The 15,367-nt window shown below is 36.1% G+C and overlaps 1 protein-coding gene across 3 annotated transcripts in view; it reads right to left on the bottom strand.

Annotated features, from left to right (window-relative positions):
• The window catches only part of RAVER2 (ribonucleoprotein, PTB binding 2), a 136,616-nt gene that overhangs the window by 43,647 nt on the left and 77,602 nt on the right, over positions 1-15,367 (bottom strand). For 2 of the 3 annotated variants that reach the window (XM_055585588.1, XM_055585587.1), the window contains exons 10-11: positions 6,741-6,852; positions 4,671-4,807 (exon numbers count right to left, since the gene is read on the bottom strand). In XM_055585588.1, coding sequence (XP_055441563.1) covers positions 4,671-4,807; positions 6,741-6,852 — 249 coding nt within the window. Of the gene's footprint in view, positions 1-2,776; positions 4,808-6,740; positions 6,853-15,367 lie in introns of those variants that run through there. The other variant, XM_055585589.1, reaches the window with a different exon arrangement.

The following is a 15,367-nucleotide window of genomic DNA, read 5'->3' on the forward strand; positions in this document are numbered from 1 at the left end:
AATCAATTAAAAAAACAGCTCAAAAAGGATTAACTTGTACCTTATTCAAGAGATAAATCTTGCAAAACATAAGGTTCCAATGTGGGTGTGCATTTGCTCATAAGATGGTGGCTTTTTGTTATTTAGTCACTAAGTCGTGTTTGACTCTGACGACCCATGCACTGCAGCCTGCCAGGCTCCTCCATCCATGGGATTTCCCAAGCAAGAATACTGGAATGGGTTGCCATTTCCTTCTCCAAGTCCTGTTTATTATAGTTATTTTAAGTTAGTCTTTCCTACTAACACTAACTTCTGGGTCATCTTGGGGTCAGTTTCTATTAATTGCTTATCCCCCTAATCATGGGTCATGTTTTCTTGTTTTTTCAACTTTCTAATTATTTTTGGTTATTAAATATTGTGGATGATATACTTGTAGATATTATGGATTATATCATCTTCCTCTGAAGGTTGCTAATTTTTATTGAGAAAGAGTCAACTTTTTTTATTATATTTATTTATTTTAATTGGAGGCTAATTACTTTACAATACTGTAGTGGTTTTTGTCATACATTGACATGAATCAGCCATGGGTGTACATGTGTTCCCCATCCTGAACCCCCCACCCCATCTCCCTCCCCATCCCATCCCTCAGGGTCATCCCAGTGCACCAGCCCTGAGCACCCTGTCTCATGCATCAAACCTGGACTGGCGATCTATTTCACATATGGTGATACACATTTTTCAATGCTATTCTCTCAGATTATCCCACCCTTGCCTTCTCCCACAGAGTCCAAAAGTCTGTTCTTTACATCTGTGTTGATAAAGAGTCAACTTTTATGAACTCAAACTTCAAATCACCTCCTCTGTTCTGGAACGGAGTTACATCTCTTCACAGCTGTTTAGCCTTCCATCTGTTGTTTGCTGCCAAGGTCCCCTGGAGTCTCCCCCACACAAAGTTCAAGAGTCACTCAAGTGTATTTGGACTGAATTTACATAGAGATTGTTCTGTGATTTCCCCCTTACTTTCCAGCCTTGCTAACAGTTCTGAACTCTGTTCTCTGACTCCATAAGCTGGTAAGGCTGTATCTTTCTGTATAGACTGGCAATAAGGTGGGGTGGTACTAGGCAAAAAGTCACAGAAACATAAATTTCATCCAATACAGTTTTCCTCTTTCAAAGAACAGCTCTTCTTCAGTCTCTGCCTGCTTTTGGTTATTCTTCAGAGCCTTCAAATACTTTTGTTTCATATTTGATACAACTTTAATATCTGCAAGAAGGATAATCCAATACCAGTAATTTCACCAATACTGGAATTCCAATTATAATTTTTAAATGTGATAGTTTTATTGCAAATAAAGATTATTATGGCCATATATATCTTGACATAGCCATCTCTTTAAATGTGATAGCTTCATTGGAAATAAAAATTATTATAGCCACATATATCTCAACATAGCCATCTCTCCTACTCCTTATGCACAGCTGCCAGTACAAAGCAAACAATCAAACAGTTTCTACATGACACTCCTTCCATGCCTGAATAAGATTTTCCATAGTATAATGAAAATAATGAGGGTTTTGGAACCAGAGAAATCCTTTACTAGCTGCATAAACTTGAAAGATGATATACCCTTTTATGCTTTCCCACTTATATTATGAAAGTGGTCATTTAAAAATCACAAGGTCGTTAAGAAGATCAAATGTTTATATTACAAAGCATATAGTAAATGTTAAAAACAAATCTTGGTTCCTTTCCCTTGGCCCTTTTCCTCCATTCAAACAGTGAAAACAGAGGGAATTCCTAAAACATGACAATCTTTTATTACTAAGAAATGCAAATCAAAACTACAATGAGGTACCACCTGACACCAGTCAGAATGGCCATCATCAAAAAATCTACAAACAATAAATGCTGGAGAGGATGTGGAGAAAAGGGAATCCTCCTATGCTGTTGGTAGGAATGCAAACTGACACAACCATTATGAAGAACAGTATGGAGAATACCTAAAAAAGTAGGAATAAATCTACCATATGACCCGGCAATCCCACTACTGGGCATATATCCTGAAAAAGCCTCAATTCTAATACAATTATGTAAAATTTAAAAATAAAATAAAATTAAAAAAAAAAAGCCTCAATTCTAAAAGACACAAGTACTCCAATGTTCAATGCTCTATTTACAACAGCCAGGACATGGAAGCAACCTAGATGTCCCTTGACAGATGGATGGATAAAGAAGATGTGGTACATATACACGATGGACTATTACTCAGCCATAAAAAAGAATGCATTTGAGCCAGTTCTATTGAGATGGATTAACCTAGAGCCTGTTATACAGAGTGAAGTCATAAAGAGAAAAACAAATATCATATGCTAATGCATGTATATGGAATCTAGAAAAATGGTACTGATGAATCTATCTGCAGGGAAGGAATGGAGACACAGATGTAAAGAGTGGACGTGTGGATACAGTTGTGGAAGGAGACAGCAGGATTTATGCAGAAAGTAGTGTTGACATATAAACACTATCATGTGTAAAGCGGATGGCTGGTGAGAAGCTGCTAGGTAACACAGGGAGCCCAGCCTGATGCTCTGTAAAGACCTAGAGGGGTGAGACGGGCGAGTGGAGGGAGGCTCTAGAAGGAGGGGATATATGTATAATTGTGGCCAATTCGTGTTGTTATATGGCAGAAACCAACACAGTATTGTAAAGCAATTTTCCTCCAATTGAAAAATAAATTTAAAAAAATGACCATTTTTTTACTAGTTATTCAATTAGTAACATTTAATTAAGTTTAAGTTATAAGGATGAAAGAACACAAGGAGAGAGAACAAATCTCACTTTATGAACAAGCATGAGACAGCAGGGACTGTCCAAGGAGACACTGAATCCAGGCAGGATCCACATCTCCACAGTTTCTCTGGGTAAGCAAGAGCACAGGGAGGAGGAAGGCTGGCAACACAGAGGCATCTTTATCACAGAATTTCTCCGTGAGTAAATGGGAAAGGTCTTTCTTTCTACGGATATAAGTGTACAATAAAACACAAAAATCTAACAAGCAAACCTGCTATTTAGAAAAGCAACACAGGTTTCAAAACTGAAATAAATGAAAAGGCAAATATGAAAAATAACTTTCAAAGATTAAATCACACATTTAACTAAATTTTAAAAAACTTATTGTGGTTCTTGTTTATGAAAGTAAATTTTGTTCCTTATAAAAAACCCAAAAAGTTAGAATTGTATAGGACTATATTTTATAATTTTTAAAGATTAATAGATTATGAAAACTTATCATGCATTTATATATAGTTTTACATGATTTTTAATATATGCATTATAGTTCCTGATATAAATATGACAATTTTTTTCTTCAGTCTACAGACTATTGGGATTTTAGGTTATTTATAATTTTCAAAACTACAAATTATTCATAGATGATTTTACACACCTCTGATGATTTCTTGCCTTTGTCACTTGTAAATATAATCAGCATACAATTAATATCCTTACCTAAGCATTACTTAAAACGTTAACAAATAAGGGAACAAAGACGAAGCCTTATGAAGCCCAGAAGAGGATGCGTTCCAGACTGCATCAATTCATTACTGTTCCTTAAATATAGGTATGTTGCCATCTAATTGCATCATCTTCCGATTCATATTTCTCCATCGTTTCCACAAGCATATAGGAGACTTTATTATATCCAGCTTCACTATTTCTACAGAATTCATTTGACCTGTGTTTCTAGTATCCTATCACAAAAACATAATCAGACATCAACTCTTCTAAGTGAATTTGTATAGGTTTTCTTTTCTAAGTTTATTAGAGACCAACACAGTTGTTCTAAAGAAAGCAAAGTGTAAGTATTGCTCCCATAGACAGGAGCGAGCTGAGGAGGTAACTGCTGTGAGAAATAAGAAAGAATCAGAATTGTTAGTTTTTAAGACTCTTGTTATTACATAAGGTCATATACTATACATGATTATACATTCTGAGTGTTAAACCACTAAGAATAAGCTGAAGGAGAAAAGCCCGAAAAGAAGAATGAACATATTTAAGTAATGACACAGTGTGTCTTTTGAATGTAATATTTTAATGTTTTTGACTGTTTTAATAGTCAAAATAGTGCTAGTCATAGTCATTTAATAGTCATAATAGTGCTAGTTATGATCATGTATCCATATCCATAAGCAGTGAATAAGAACAGAGGTATTTCCTTAGGTTTCTTAGTCAGGTCTACACTGGTGTAAACCAGAGGTCAGCAGAGTTTTTCTGTAAAGGGCCAGATAGTAAATATCTAATCTTGTGGGCCACGTAGTCTCTGCTGTAACTACTCAACTCTGATATTGTAGCACAACAGTATCATAGAGAACATGCAAACAAATGGATGTGGATGTATTCCAACAAAACTTTATTTAAAAAAAAACAGGTTGTGATTGTGAGCGGGATTGGCCCTGCAGTTTGCTGTCCACTAGTGTAAACAAAGTGAACAAATATCTAGGGCAAAATCATACTTAGCAATCTTCTGAACATGTCCTAAAGCTACATACAGCGGGCAAGAAATACTGTAGAAATCAGTGCAACTTTACTGCCTTATGACATTACAAGAATCACAGTTTCATATACAGTGAATTCAGTATATAGTTGAAGCAATTGTTCTATATATCATCAAAACCTGAGAATGAGGTACCTGTGCATAATCACCAAAAGGCTGAGAATAAGCAATGCACTTCTCCAATGTGTGTTGTGATTCATTTCCCTGAGAGATTGTATCCAGAATGCTGCTTGCAATTCCAGTCTTCTGTACAGTGGTTTTACTTGCAGGGGCTTAAGGCAAAATCAATATGTATATTTTAGTTAGCTTGTTTTATTAATAATCACAGAGTACAAAACCCATTAATTCAGCATATTCTCAAGTAGAACACAAATTTTAGTTTGCCAGTAAAGATCTACATTTATTATTCTTGTGTGTGTGTGCTAAGTCGCTTCAGTTGTGTCTGACTCTGTGTGACCCTAAGGACTGCATTCCACCAGGCTCATCTGTCTATGGGATTCTCCAGGCAAGAACACTGGAGTGGATTGCTGTTTTCTCCTCCAGGGAATCATCCCGACCCAGGGTCAAATTGGCAGGCAGGTTCTTTACCACTAGTGCCACCTGGGAAGCCCTTTATTATTCCTAGGGGAAAATATATATATATATATATATATATATATATATATATATATATACACACAGTATATGATATTATCTAGTTTGTTTAAAACAACTATAAATGGAAACCTGCTCTATGGGTAATAATCTTGATGGAAACATTTTAAAAGTCTACGTCTAATCTCTAAAGTGAGGCATTCAAAATGTAAATTAACCATTCTTATTAATGCAACAGTTGTAACCATCAAATTTTAGACCAGATAAAAATAGAGTAGGCATACCAGAAGCCTACTTCCTTGGTGGCTCAGATGATAAAGAATCTGCCTGCCATGCAGGAGACCAGGGTTCAATCCCTGGGTTGAGAAGATAACCTGGGGAAGGGAATGTCAACTCACTCCAGTATTCTTGCCTGGGAAATCCCATGGACAGAGGAGCCTGGCAGGCTACAGTCTATGGGGTCACAAAGACTCAGACATGACTGAGTGACTAACTCTTTCTTTCATACCAGAAGCACATTAAATTTTTTCTGGCTTTAAAAAATAATAAATTAATTTAATATAATATTTAATATAATTTAATTTAATATAATTTAAAAAATTATAAATTAATGGTTAGGTTCAAGAAGATACTTCATAAAATACAAAGAATGTATATTAAAAACAAAATTCATCTTTAATCTCTTTTCATCCAATTTTATTCTTTTCCCCAGAAGTAACAGCTTAGTATTTTCTCAGATTTAACTTTATGCATTTACACATTCAAGTACATGCATAAAAGAATACATAGCTTTAAATAAACAAATGGAATCAATCTATGAACACATTTGTTTCTTGTAGTCAACAATTTGCTTTAGAGATCATTTCATATTAGTTTATGTAGTGCTTCCTCAACTATATATTTCACTTTATGACAAACTATTTAATCATTCCCCTATTGATGACCATTAAGGCACTTTCCAATTTTTCATTATTGAAAACCAATGCTGCAGTGAATATCTTAGTGCCTAGAAAACAACACATTTGTGATTTTTTCCTTAAAACTATATTTGAATTAATAGTTTTAATTTACTAATTGAAGGCATTAGGAGGTCCTCTAAAAATGCAAATGAGAATTCCACTTCTGCCGATTATTAGTAACTAATATATTGAGAGTATTTGGCAAATACACTCAATGTATTAGATAATGTAGAAGACTGAACTTCATATTTTAGAAATATGATTCTATATGTGTTATAAAGAATTATAGCACTGCCAAACAATTCCTTTATCCAATTATTTTCAATCATGATTCCATTAGAACTCATAATGGAATCATAAAGTAATCATAATTCATAATGGAATCAATTATGCAATTCAATTATGAATCAAGCAATTCAATAAACATGTGTTTAAGAAAATATTACGAAAGATGTTTTCCTTAAATAAAATAGAATGTACTTTAAAAGCTTTAATTTAATTATTCTTTCAATTTAAGGACTAAGGTCATAACTTAGACTTTAGCTGGTCAACAGGCATTATTTGCTTTCATTAAGTTAAAAATTAAAGTAAAAGTCATTATGAAAAGTATTCAGTAAAACTCCAAAATACTAATAGTGAGCTTCTCACTTACATGATAAGCACACACTGGGCAACACACTTGCCAAGTTCAAGTATGGATTTTTACTGAGCCGAATTTCTTTTGGTGGCTCTCCCAAGAGTGAAGTCTGATTCTTAGAGGCAGCCTATTTATCAAAAAAAGAGAGTGAGTGCTTAATGAGAGGTAAAAGAAAATTAAAATGCAGAAAGTGTAAAGAAATACTTATTCTTCAATAAATGTGGTTTAGTGTAACAAAAATTTGTGAAACAATGTTTAAAGCTATAAATTTATGAAATATTTATGGATACTGATTAAAATTATCCATTTCACCTGCTACTATTTTTCCAATTAATTTTTTAAAAAACCATTCTAGAACCATAGAACTTTAGAACTGAAAGAGAACTAAAAGTTATCTTGTAAAATATTCTCATTTGAATCAGGAAAGAATTCATGCTCACAAGAAGAAACAAATCCCATACCTTATTTCTAGATCCCACAAGTTCCAACTAAGACCCAGTGCAGCCAATAAATAAATATTAATAAATATTTTTTAAAATTATAAAATATTGCTGAAAGAAACTAAAGACATAAATAAAAGAACACCCTATTTTCATGTATTAGATTTAATATTGTTAAAATTTCAATACAAACCAAAGGGATCTACAAATTCAATATAACCAACCCCTATCAAAATTCTAACTTTTGTGGGCAGAAATAGAAAATGCAATCCTAAAATTGACATGAAATATCAAAGGACTCCAAACAGTAAAAATAATATTGAAAAAGATGAATGAGAATGGAAGGCTCATATTTTTTAAATTTTGAACTTATTACACAGCTGTAGTAATTGCAATACTACGCTACTGGCATAAAGACAGACATATAAACCAAAGGATTAGGATAGCGAGCCCAGAAACAAATTACTGTATATATGATAAAATGATTTTCCATGAGTGTCAGAATTATATAGTGAGGCAGTCTTTTCAACAAAAATGGGAAAACTAGATATCCGTATAAAAGAATGAAGTGGATCTTCACCAAACACCATATATAAAAATTAACTCAAAATGGATCAAAGACCTAACAGTAAGAGCTAAAACTAAAAATCTTAAAAGAAAAACTTAGGTAAAAAGCTTCATAATACTAGATTTGTCAACCATTTCTCAGAGATAAAAAAAACAGAAGCCAAAAAAAAAAAAAAAAAAAGACCATACGTTGGGCCACAAAACAAATCTTAACAAATTTAAGAGTACTGAAATCATATCAAGGGTTGTTCTGACTACCAATTCAGAGATAGGTACAAATTAAATAACATACTCTTGAACAACAATAAGCCAAAGAAGAAATCAAAGGAGACATCAAAAAGACATCTTGAGACAAATGAAAATGGAAACACCACAAATCAAAACTTATGGAATGCAGAAAAAGCAGCTTTAAAGAGAAGTTTATGGGTTTTTCTCGAATTGCAGCGGGAAGTTTGGGGTTATTCTCGAGTTACGACAGGGAACTCAGGGAGCCTCTCATGTTGCCCCAGGAAAGTAAAAAAAAAAAAGAGAGAGAGAGAAGTTTATGGCAATAAATGTCTACATGAAGAAAAAAGAAAGATCTCAGAGAAACAATCTAAATTTACACCTCAAGTTACTAGTAAAAGAAGAACAAACTAAGCCCAGAATTAGCAGAAAAAGGAAATAATAAAGATCAGAACAGAATGAATGAAATAGCACTATCAAGACAGATCAATGAAATTAAGTGCAGGTGTTTTGAAAAGATATACAAAATAGACAAATTTGGCTACGCTAACCAAGAGAAAGAGAGGACTCAAGTAAATATCATTGACCCCTGAACAAGAGTTTCAGTTGTGCAGGTTCACACATGGATTTCTTAAAAGCAAACATAATACCTATATTTTCATTTTACAGATCTTTGAATTAACTAAGCATGGGGAAGTTTGTGTTCAATTAAAGATCACAACATGTGTAATCAAAAAGGGTCCCTGAGGGACTTCCCTGGTGGTCCAGTGGTCAACAATCTGTCTGCCGATGCAGGGGACACGGGTTCAATCCCTGGTCCAGGAACTAAGATCCCACATGCTGTGGGACAACTAAGCTCAGGCCCACAACTACTGAGCCTGCATGCTGCAACTGCTCAGCTGACATGCCCTAGAGCCCATGCTCAGCCACAAGAGTAGCTTCCACAATGAGAAGCTTGCATACTGCAACCAGAGAGTAGCCCCTGCTCACACAACTAGAGAAAGCCCGTGTACAGCAAGGAAGAGCCCGTGCACCACAACAAAGGCCCAGCACAACCAAAAATTTTTGTAAAATAAGTTTAAAATATTTTTTAATTAAAAAAAATAAGACTTGATTCTATCCAAACTGTTTCAGTTACATGGATTTTTGAGTGCTTGGGTGTCAGTACTCCCAACCGCTTTGTTGTTTAAGAGTCAACTGCAGTTACAAATGGAAGAGGAGACATTAAAACTACAGATACCACAGAAATACAAAGGATCATAAGCGATTATTATCAACAAATACATGCCAACCAACTGGGCAACCTAAAGGGAAAAATGGATAAATTTCCAGAAACATACAAGGTACCAAGACTGAATCAAGAAGAAACAGAAAATATGAACAGACTAATAATGAGTAAAGAGTAATCAAATACCTGACAACTATGAAAAGCCCAGGACCAAGTGGTTTCACTGGTGAATTGCACCAAAGATTTAAAGAAGAATTAACATCAATCCTTCTGAAACTCTTCCCAAAAACTGAAGAGGAAGGAATACTTCCTAACCTATTTTATGAGGCCAGCATTGCTTTCAAACCAAAGCTAGACAAAAATATTACAAGAAAAGAAAAACAGGCCAATATCCCTGATGAACACAGATACAAAAATCCTCAACACAGTACTAGCAGTCCTAAATAAAATACTAGCAACCTGAATTAAACAACATATTAAAAGGATTGTACACCATAATCAAGTGGGATTTATCTCTGGGATGCAAGAATGGTTCAACACAGGGTAATCAATAAATGTGATACACCACATAAACATAATAAAGGATAAAAAAATATGATTGTCTTAACAGATACAAAAAATACACTGGAAAAATTCACATCATTTCATGATCAAAACTCTGAACAAATTGAGCATCAGTTCAGTTCAGTTGCTCAGTCGTGTCTGACTGTTTGCAACCCCATGAATTGCAGCACGCCAGGCCTCCCTGTCCATCACCAACTCCCGGGGTTTACCCAAACTTATGTCCATCGAGGCGGTGATGCCATCCAGCCATCTCATCCTCTGTTGTCCCCTTCTCCTCCTGCCCCCAATCCCTCCCACCATCAGAGTCTTTTCCAATGAGTCAACTCTTTGCATGAGATGGCCAAAGTACTGGAGTTTCAGCTTCAGCATCAGTCCTTCCAATGAACACCCAGGACTGATCTCCTTTAGGATGAACTGGTTGGATCTCCTTGCAGTCCAAGGGACTCTCAAGAGTCTTCTCCAGCACCACAGTTCAAAGCATCAATTCTTCAGCACTCAGCCTTCTTCACAGTCCAACTCACATCCATACATGACCACTGGAAAAACTGTAGCCTTGACTAGATGGACCTTTGTTGACAAAGTATTGTCTCTGCTTTTGAATATGCTATCTAGGTTGGTCATAACTTTTCTTCCAAGGAGTAAGCGTCTTTTAATTTCATGGCTGCACTCACCATCTGCAGTGATTTTGAAGCCTCCCAAAATAAAGTCTGACACTGTTTCCACTGTTTTCCCATCTATTTCCCATGAAATGATGGGACCAGATGCCATGATCTTCGTTTTCTGAATGTTGAGCCTTAAGCCAACTTTTTCACTCTCCTCTTTCACTTTCATCAAGAGGCTTTTTAGTGCCTCTTCACTTTCTGCCATAAGGGTGGTGTCATCTGTATATCTTAGGTTATTGATATTTCTCCCAGCAATCTTGACACCAGCGTGTGCTTCTTCCAGCCCAGCGTTTCTCATGATGTACTCTGCATAGAAGTTAAATAAGCAGGGTGACAATATACAGCCTTGTCATATTCCTTTTCCTATTTGGAACCAATCTGTTGTTCCCTGTCCAGTTCTAACTGTTGCTTCCTGACCTGCATACAGGTTTCTCAAGAGGCAGGTCAGGTAGTCTCTTTCAGGTATTCCCATCTCTTTCAGAATTTTCCACAGTCAAAGGCTTTGGCATAGTCAATAAAGCAGAAATAGATGTTTTTCTGGAACTCTCTTGCTTTTTCCATGATCCAGTGGATGTTGGCAATTTGATCTCTGGTTCCTCTGCCTTTTCTAAAACCAGCTTGAACATCTGAAGTTCACGGTTCACGTACTGCTGAAGCCTGGCTTGGAGAATTTTGAGCATTACTTTACTAGCGTGTGAGATGAGTGCAATTGTGCCATAGTTTGAGCATTCTTTGACATTGCCTTTCTTTGGGATTGAAATGAAAACTGACCTTTTCCAGCCGAGAGAAATCTATATACCTCAATGTAATAAAGCTATATATAAAGGACAACCCCACAGTTAACATGATAGCTTTTCTTCTAAGATCAGGAACATGACAAGTATGCCCACTTCTACTACTTTTAGTCACCACAGTATTAGAAGTCCTAGCCAGAATAATTTTGCAAGAAAAAGGAAATAAAAGGTATCTAAATCAAAAAGGAAGAAATTAAACCATCTCTGTTGGCATCCATTGCATTTCTATATACTAACAATGAACTATTCAAAAAGAAATTATGAAAACAATGCTAGTTATAATACCACCAAAAAGAGTAAAATACTTTGGAGTAAATTTAGCCAAGGAGGTGAAAGATCTATATACTGCAAACTATATGACTTTGATGAAAGAAATTGAAAGTTACACAAATAACTGGAAAGATATCTTGGATTTACAGATTGGAAGAATTAATACTGTTAAAATGCCCACACTGCCCAAAGTGATCTACACATTCAAAGCAATCCCTGTCAAGATTTCAATGGCACTTTTCACAGAAATAGAACAAACAATCCTAAAATTTATGAGGAACTTCAAAAGATCCTGAATAGCAAACACGATCTTGAGGAAAAATTCAAAGCTGGTGGGATCACGCTTCCTGATTCCAAACTATATTACAAAACTATAGTCCTCAAAACAGTATGGTACATGCATAAAAACAGACATACTGGTCTATGAAAAAAATAGAGCCCAGAAATAAAGCCACATATATGTGGTCAACTAACATTTGAAATGGGTGCCAAGAACACACATGGGTAAAGGACACTCTCTTTAATAAATGGTGTTGGGGAAACTGCATGTCGATATGGAAAAAAATGACTCTGGATCCTGATCTTACACAATACACAAAAATGTACTCAAACTGGATTAAAGACTTAAAAATAAAACTGAATCCATAAAACTACAAGAAAATATAGAGGAAAAGCTACCTGACATTGGTCTTAGTAATCATTTTTTTTATATCATTTTATAGTACCAAAGTTCAGACAACAAAAGCAGAACTAAGCAAGAGCTAAAAAGCTAAACCGGCATACTATAGTCCATGGGGTTGCAGAGTCAGACATGACTTTGCAACAACAAAAAACTAAAGAGTTTCTCTACAGCAAAGGAAACAACAAGATTAAAAGGCAACAGGAGAACATATTTGCAAACCATATACAGGAACTCAATAGCACAGAAAAAAATAACCTAATTAAAATATGGCAAAGAATCTGAACAGACATTTTTGCAAAGAAGATATGCTGCTGCTAAGTCACTTCAGTCGTGTCCGACTCTGTGCGACCCCATAGATGGCAGCCCACCAGGCTCCCCCGTCCCTGGGATTCTCCAGGCAAGAACACTGGAGTGGGTTGCCATTTCCTTCTCCAATGCATGAAAGTGAAAAGTGAAAGGGAAGTCACTCAGTCGTGTCCGACTCTTCGCCACCCCATGGACTGCAGCCTACCAGGCTCCTCCGTCCATGGGATTTTCCAGGCAAGAGTACTGGAGTGGGGTGCCATCACCTTCTCCAAAAGAAGATATACAGGTGACCAATACGCATATGAAGTGGCTTTTAACATCACTAATCACTGGAGAAATGCAAATTCAAAACCACAATGAGAAACAATGTTGGTGAGGATGTAGAGAAACCGAAACTCTCATGCTTTAAGGGTGGAAACATAAAATGGTACAGCTGCTATGGAAAACAGAATGGCGGTTCCTCAAAAAATTAGAAAAGATCTTGATGCTGGGAAAGACTGAAGGCAGGAGGAGAAGGGGATGACAGAGGATGAGATGGCTGGATGGCATCACTGACTCGGACATGAGTTTGAGCAAGCCCCAGGAGTTGGTGATGGACAGGGAAGCTTGGCGTGCTGCAGTCCATGGGGTCACCAAGGATCAGACACAACTGAATGAATGAACTAAACTGATATTCCATGTGATTCCCCTAATTGCACTTCTGGGTAAATACCCCAAAGAACTGAAAACAAAGACTCAAATAGATATTTATGTACTAATGTTCATAGCAGCATTATTCACAAGAGCCTACAGATGTTAAAGCTGAAACTCCAATACTGTGGCCACCTGATGTGAAGATCTGACTCATTTGAAAAGACCCTGATGCTGGGAAAGATTGAAGGTGAGAGGAGAAGGGGCAACAGAGGATAAGATGGTTGGATGGCATCACCAACTCAATGGACATGAGTTTGAGTAGACTCCAGGAGTTGGTGATGGACAGACAGGCCTGGTGTGCTGTAGTCCATGGGGTCGCAGAGAGTCAGACACGACTGAGAAACTGAACTGAACTGAAAGATGGAAATAATCCAAATGTCCATCAATAAATGAATGGATAAACAAAATATAGTATATAAATACAACGGAATCCTAGTCAACCTTTAAAATAAAGAAATTCCAATACAATTCATGCCACAACATGGATGACCACCGAAGAGTAATGTCGTCATTAAGTCTTGTATCATTCCATTTACACTGGGTACTTAGAACAGTCAAATTCTGAGACAGAAAGTAAACAGTGCTTATTGTGGGCTGGGGAGAAGGGAAAATGGGAGAGTTGGTGAATGGGTACAGAGCTGCAGTATGGCATGGTGAGAAAGTTCTGGAGATGGATAGTAGCAACAGTTGTAAAACAATGTGAATGTACTTAATGCCACTGAGTTGTACACTTAAAATTCAGATCTCACCCCTATTTCTCTGAATCAAATTCTCAGGGCTGAGGAAGACAGAGTCCAACCCTCGATACCTATAGTGGTGATTCTGACAGAAAGACAGAATCAAGAATCACTAATCAACATAATGTAAAAGATCAGGTCTAAAACTCTGCATCCAAGTTTAACCAACTGTTTAACAAAGTCCAAAATCTTGCTACATAATTAGAAAACATATTTTGAAATTACCTGGTCCAAGCAAGTCCCTATTGTCAGGAGAGAAGAATCACTTCTACAACAATATGTACAGGTGTTCACCAGGGTCTGCATAATTGCCTTCAGTGATACGACATTCATATCCTTGTGAAAGTGTGAACTTTTTCTTTGTTTTAAAACTTCAATTGTTCTGTGTTATATTAAGCCTAAATCAGCTTTATTGTTTGTCATACTTAATTAGACTAATTCTGCCCACTAAAGAAACATAAAATACTATGTACTAGACTAGTTTGTGAATTTTTTTTTTAAACGTCAAATAAAATGACAGCTGGTCAACCCTTGCCAGGTTCCATATATCTATTTCCCTCAATTCTTCATCACAGGACTTGTTTTCTAGGCTCTGCCCTACTTCAGCTGTCTTCTACCAGATACACTTTCACTTGTCCATTATGTGAATATCTCAAGTCCAGTTTTTCTAAAGACCCTAGTGCACAGGTCCCCAGCCTTTGGGATCTAATGCCTGATGCACTGTGGTGGAGCTGATGTAATAATAGAAATGCAGTGCACAATAAACGTAACACACTTGGATCATCTCAAAACCACCCCCACTCCCCCATCCATGGAAAAAACTGTGTTCCATGAAACCAGTCCCTGGTACCAGGAAGGTTAGGGACCGCTGTCCTGGTGCTTTCCATGCATTAAGAGGTCTGTGCAAAAAGAAACAGAGTATTTATATATGAGTTTTATTTAACTTCCCTCAATAACTTAGGCAATTAATCCTTCAAATAAACATTTAAAATTCTTCATTCTTAGCTTTCTCAATGAACAATTACAGGTATTCTACCCATACCTCCTGTCATGACTAGGTGACAACACAACCTCTTACAAAGTCAACAGTATCATTTTGAGATTTGAATACAGCCAATCACAAGAATTTTTTCCCTCACGTGTCACTTCTAAATCAAACAATATTTTTTGTTGTTGTTTAGTCGGTCTGTCATGTCAGACTCTTTGTGACCCCATGGACTGCAGAATGCCAGGCTTCCCTGTCTTTCACCATCTCCTGAAGTTTGCTCAAAATGGTATTTTAAGATACAAATAAAAAATTAAATTAAATGTACTTTATTCTACCTACCAATTATAATATTTACAAATGTCAGTGGTTTATGAACCAATAAATTCGAGTAAAATCCTCTAGAATTAAAACCAAGATTAGGTTCTTTTGAACACACCAGAGATTAATAACTAGCTTTGAAATCTTCCAGATAAACTAGAATTTATT

Source organism: Bubalus kerabau, chromosome 6 (genome assembly GCF_029407905.1).
Source record: "Bubalus kerabau isolate K-KA32 ecotype Philippines breed swamp buffalo chromosome 6, PCC_UOA_SB_1v2, whole genome shotgun sequence".
Classification (NCBI taxonomy): domain Eukaryota; kingdom Metazoa; phylum Chordata; class Mammalia; order Artiodactyla; family Bovidae; genus Bubalus; species Bubalus kerabau.